The sequence below is a fragment of the Glossina fuscipes genome, unplaced genomic scaffold, assembly GCF_014805625.2.
Source record: "Glossina fuscipes isolate IAEA_lab_2018 unplaced genomic scaffold, Yale_Gfus_2 112, whole genome shotgun sequence".
NCBI lineage: Eukaryota > Metazoa > Arthropoda > Insecta > Diptera > Glossinidae > Glossina > Glossina fuscipes.
The window spans coordinates 3,824,448-3,830,917 of record NW_023998455.1 but is presented as its reverse complement, the minus strand read 5'-3'; the positions used below and the strand labels follow the sequence as shown (position 1 = coordinate 3,830,917).

The 6,470-nt window shown below is 37.4% G+C and overlaps 1 protein-coding gene across 1 annotated transcript in view; it reads right to left on the bottom strand.

The window, feature by feature from the left end:
* Positions 1–3,121: 3,121 nt before the first annotated feature.
* Positions 3,122–6,470, bottom strand: part of LOC119639588 (spermine oxidase-like) — a 3,603-nt gene continuing 254 nt past the window's right edge. Inside the window, exon 2 of the mRNA XM_038037054.1 lies at positions 3,122–4,411. Within this exon, the coding sequence (XP_037892982.1) occupies positions 3,159–4,411 (1,253 nt within the window). The 3' untranslated portion in view covers positions 3,122–3,158. The remainder of the gene's footprint in view (positions 4,412–6,470) is intronic.

The window sequence follows — 6,470 nt, the reverse complement described above, 5'->3', positions numbered from 1 at the left end:
CTCAAGCTTGGCAAACGCTAAGTTTGCTGAGGGACTACTAAATTGGATTGTAACCACTGATCATTTGAGGAGAGGTGAGGTTTTCAGAACTTTCCCAAAAAACGAGCCCTGCTTTGTTGATTCCCTCGTATGGTACAATGGAAGTGAAGAGAATCAGATACATCACGAACGTATCATTATAACAACCTGGGCACCCGATTTTTCCCATGAAAGAGAATCCATGGGATGTTGCGTACTAGGCTTTAAAGTATCCATAAGCAAAGAAATAATCGGCCTGCATATTTTCGTTATGTCTTTAACGATCCTGGAAGCCGCCATTTTGAATTAATTTGACGGCCTAGGGCTAAGTTCATTTGTCCTTTTTGGGGACAAAAGGAGGAATACAAACTTTACTGAGGAAGTTGAAGACAAATTTTCTTCACCGAGATTCGTACAAAAGTTATTATTAATTATTAATGGACTTTTCCCGTCCATCATTCATTGCTATTAATTCAAAAAATTCAGAAAAATGCAAAAACACTCAATTTATTTATTATTAAGTGATTAATCATCGTCACATGAATGTTAACTGATGAAATATCTATGACTATATGAACAATAAAGGGTGGATAGAATTGTGATGAAGATAGTTGGCTGGCAATGCCCGTTGCCGTCGTGCTTTTTCTCCATCATCTGTTCTTTCTTTTCTTCTACATTACTTGATAATTGTTCATCACGTATTTTCTCGTACAACGTTGTTGGCAGATTTATTTCGAATTGATGTCCATCATTTATTTCACTCACCAGCTCGACTATGGCCAGTTGCGTCTCTCCTGGAACGGAATTGGTTACTTTTTTTAATGCTACACGCTTTTCCCCGACAAAACCTGAATCCAATTTTTTAATAGCAGGTAGTACTTGGAGAGTTTTAACGTTATTCTCATCCAAATGATGAGTAATGGCAAACTTTTCGCCTAAAAACGTCAGTAAACCCTTTACTTCTCCACTGCTTTCATTACCATAAAACATAACGAAAGGAGATAATCGTGAGTATCGCACTTTTTTACCGTCGTTCTCTAGCATTCCTTTCACGTCGTCAATCCACTTCGCGAAGGAATTGACCCTAGCCGCAGCCAATACGTGATATTGATTCGATTTGCAACAACTTTAACTTGTCACCAGTGATAGGCACATAACGCCGGACAAACAATAAAAACGAATTTTTTTAGTACTTCTTCTAAACATAGCGCTTGGTTTCGTTTTTCATTTATGTTTACATTTTCGCACCGTACACCAGTCGCTACATAAAGGTATATAAAATTTTCGCGGATATATATAACACCCAGAAGGACTTGAGATAGATCAAAATTTCAGAATCATTTCCTGAATCGATTAAAGTTTCTCTGTACTGTGCCTCTGCCCGTTTTTCAACATATTTTGATACAATTTATTGCACCGTCGTGTCTAGGCACAAGTACGAACGCCATTGAAAATGATGCGAATCCGATCACTTCCTCACCAAACTTCCTATATAACGAATTATTGGAAAGACTCGTTCTATGAATAGCTGTAGGATGACATACGGTGTTTAAGGATGGGCCGCGTTCCGTTACTATGTTGTCGCTTGTTTCATTATATGCGTGGACAGAGGGCTAACTTAAAAGAGGGCCAATCTTTGAAGCTTCGCTAAATAAGGCTTCATAGAAAGAACATTCCGTGAGGTCTTTTATGTTAAGTGGGAAGAGCCGAACCGAAAGTTGGGAACGGAAAATTATTTATTTTTATTTAGCTCTATTCAGAAAATGATTCCGACTCGATAGATATAATAATTGGTTGGTCTAACTTACGCCGTTCTGAGTATTAGATACGTCCGGACTAACTTAATATTCCACTTGTGGTACAGGGTATAAAAAATTCATTTTGAATTTAGTTAAGTGCTGTATATCTACCCTTTCACCCTATGAGAGTAAATAAGTTACTGCAGATGTATGCAATACTCAGAAGGATTTGAGATAAACGCGATCGATTCCTAAATCACTTTCTGAATCGATTTAAACGTCTTGTCTGTACGCCTGTCTATCTTGTTTTCTTTTGTTCAACCTATAAGTCGCAATTTTTGAGATATTTTCATGAAATTTGGTACAATTGCGTACTTTGGCCCCGGGGGCATTTAAAGATTCTCTACGTGTGTGTAAAAACATATTTGCCGCTAAACATGAAATGAATGCAATCCATTCAATTTCTCAACCTATTTTCTGTGCCTTATTCTCTACATCGCGTAGAGAATATGTAAAGAATCAGTAGAGACGAAGTGTATGTGTGGAGAATGCGGAGATAATCTCACTCCCTTCAATTGTTTTTTTACCTTTACTCACTATATTCACTATCTGGGCGGCATGGAGAACTCGCTTATAAATGTAGAAAATGTTTGGATAATTTTTATAGAAAAAAAAAATAAAATTTTGATTTACTATAATGCTGGATGGGCGTGATCGATGCTTTTTACTTTTGTATAGGATCTACAAGATTGCGCATATAATATTAGCTCGAATATTCGCCGCTAGTGCATGAGTAGTTAACTTAAACACCCAAAATTTCTTCCTCTCAGCTTGCAGTCACGAGCTTGTACCAATTTCGAAAGCGAGAACTTTAGATAGACAGATGGACACACGGACAGACGAACATGCTCAAATCGATTGGGAATTTGAACCTAATCAAAAGCATATATGGACTTTGTGGGGATCTCTGAAACTTCCTCGTGGATGTTGCAAACGTTTTGACAGAATGAATATAGCCTCGTCCTTCGATGATGGGTATAATAAACAAGCTCGTAAATATCTTAATGTATACTTGAACTGGACATGAAGTATGTGTTTGAATTGGTGCAAATGACATTTTCAAAAAAAAGAAAAGTCAAGTCTTTTGTAAAATTTCATTACTAGAAATATTATCTACTTTTCGATTCACTTATTACTTTTATTTGCAAGAGCCACCGGTAAAATGTTCCTAATTTTCTCCCTAAAAAAGTAATGCAATTAAATATCATTTTATATAATTGAATAGATCTTCATAAGTCTTAGTTATGACAATTGAAATGAGAGTAAAATTACTTTTTTCCACGATTTCAGGCTTTCAAGAACCCCCCTTCTACAGGTCAATCGAAATTTGGATGCATTTCTTCATCGATAGTAATTAATTAAACGGTCAGCTTCACGCCAACCACTCTCAATAGCTCCGTGAGCGGTAGCGTAATGATGACTATTGGTAGCTTCGCCGGCAAACTGCACAATGGGTTTACCTTCCTCGTCTATCAAAGGTGCCGCCAAGTCCCAAGCACCGGTACGTAACTCGTCTGTGCCCAGACTTCGAAAACTATAGGTACCACGGAAATTCCTATTACTATGCCACTGAGTACGTATAAATTTGATCGGCTCTGGGACAGTTACAGCAAGAAACTTTTTAAGCATCCACATCAAAGATTTTAGAATTTCCTTTTTACTTAAAGTTTCCATGTAGCGGGCATGTGATCCGATTATCCAACCTTGTAGCAGACGAGGTTGGGATTTTACTCGAATAAAACCGAAAACACTTTCCAACCAAAACTTTTCACTTTCACGTAAAGCTTGAATATCTTCATCACGCCAGAGGCAAAAAAATCCATTCCAATCTAAGGGCTCAAAGGGCTTTTCAAATTCAAATAAAAACTTATTAGCTATACCTAGCTTAAGGCCATTTATAGCCCGCATCTTCCAGAGCGGTAAAGGCGGATTAAACATGATCTCATGATTTTCCTGTAAAACTCCTAACGATACGGTGCATATAATATGATCAGCGAGTATTATTTTGCCACTATCAAGAGTGATTTTAATTTCATTGTCGCATTCACGTTGCCATTCGATATATTTGACCCGTTGATTTAATTGAACTTTTTTGCCCAGTAAACCCATATCCGTTTTATAGTTTTCAGTTTTCAATAATACATTAAAGAACGAATGAAAGCCTTTATCCTTCCAGTGCAGCATATTATCGCCTTCGCAGTCCCAAAATTCGATTTTATCTGAAGCCGCTACATCGAATAAGGTGTCAGCAGCATCTCCTGATAATTGATTTTTCTTCCAATTCTCAAATAATTCTCTTGCGATAGCCCGATCGGGCTTATCGGTTAATTTAGCGAATTCACTCCAGAACATATCGGTATATTTGGCACCAACAGATCCCTCGTATGAATGCAGATCATCATCATTGTTTACTAATTTCGTAAGAATATGATTTAACTTTAGAACTTCATTATCGCTTAGTACTTCTTTGTTGGAACGTACGCACTTAAATGAAGTGCTCTTCTCGTCCGTATGTGCCAGCAGATCTAAACGGTTTTCATTTCTCAAAGTCTCATAGATGGCATTGCCTTTCTCGCCGTGACACCACTGAGCACCTAAATCTGCTACGCTATCGCCAAAGGCAACGGTGTGTACTCGACCGCCAATACGATTTTCAGCCTCTAATACTAACACATTTCGAAAACCCGCTTCCACTAAACGTGCCGCAGCTGCCATACCCGAGCAACCGCATCCTATAACCGCAACTCGGATTGTCTGAGATGTTTTTCTCAGAGGTGAACTTACTAAAGCCATAGCTTTGCCGATTTTAATCAGTTCGCACTTTCTGTATATCAACTGAATACAATCTACGTCGACTGCTTATATTTATATGAAATTTACTGGCCAAAGTTGTGCATTTGGAAAGAGAACGAACGTCATGTAATCTTTTCTTTTTTATAGTAAATATTACGCTTATCAGAGTCACATTATGGTTAGTTGGTTTTAATTTAATTAAGTCATTTGTTTAATTAAAGAAAATGTAAATTGATTTTTAATTATATCATACACCATATGAGAGTCTTATCCGCCTTATGGTCAAGAAGAGTTCTTAATTGTTAAGCCACTCCCAACTTATCTTCACATTTGCTGAAGACGATATGGTGAAGAAAGTGACAAAAATGAAGTGAACTCTGGATTCATTCTTCATATATTCTGCTACAACATAGGCCCCGTCTATGGCGGTGCGCTTACATTGCATAAGCGTAATAAAACTGGAAACATTTTCTGATCCGAAATGTTATCAAATAAATAATACGAACACCTCCATGACAATGGCATAGTTCTGCGACTGCTATTCAAGTTTGAAAGACATCAAGGCGTCGGGGGTATTTCAATGGCCGGCTATAGCGATAAAGTCGTCGAATAGCTTAGATCGTTATTACTGTGTATACAAATAAATTTTGAGAGTTGTTTTGAAATTTTTCCCTTTACCATTATACGCAGGCAATTTTCGGATTCTATTTCAAACAAATGTCTCGTCCCAAAGCAAATCATTTTCGTCAAAGTAAATAACAAATCATCCATTGGAACGGGTAATATCCGCTGATAGCAACGAAAAGGATACTCCATTCTAGCTATTTCCTGACCGAGTTTCGCTACATGAATCATATTGGAAGTTCGCGTTTTCATGGCTTTTGATATGAGACCATCCATTTTTTGTCCCGACTGGATCAACTATTGTTATTAGCACTGCATAGTGTGATAATTTCATTTCTTTCCACCAAACTACAATAGACCACGCACCCATTTGAACTTTGGATACCGTGATGTATCCGCTATTCATTGCAAGTGAGGGTTTAATAGCGCAGGACATGACGTTTCTTTGGCATAGAACTCCAACTATTCAACGCTCCAAGATACTATATTTTGTGTTGGATTGTTTATGCAGTGCCTTAAGCTAATCAAACACGTCAAGCAACTAATCATTTACAAGCAAGCCTTGCAGTTAACAAGCGTCCAATGCCCTTCCATTCCATTCTAAATATATCTACACCTTATGTATATTACAATGCTATTCAAATTCAAGGTTAAACTTAATATGCCACCACTGTCCAATAAACAAAAGCAAAAACACAAAAATTGAAAAAACAAACCGGTTTTAGATAAGCTATCCTTAAAAACAATCAAACAAAATAATCAAACTTTTGCTTGACTCCAATTTGAAATCTGGATCACATGCACATCTTTCATTTCGTTTTTATTTATTAAAAAAAAAAAAAGTATTATTGTCTATCATATCTTGTCAAAAATTCAATTCGAGCTCTTCTTCATTTCGTAGTAACTAATTAAACGATCTGCTTCTCGCCAGCCAGTCTCGATCGCACCATGAACAGTACCAAAATAATGATTATGAGTCGCTTCGCCAGCAAATTGCACAATGGGTTTGTCATCGTCATCTGTCGTATGTTTCGCTAGATCCCAAGCTCCCGTCCGCAACTCATCAGTATATAGGGTACGATAACTGTAGGTGCCGCGGAAGTTACTATTTGTGTACCATTGAGTGCGAATGAACTTTATTGGATCTGGTACCGGGAATTTTAAGAATTTCCTTAACATCCACATTAAGGCTTTTAGAACATCGTCTTCGGCTAACGTTTCCACGTAGCGAGCATG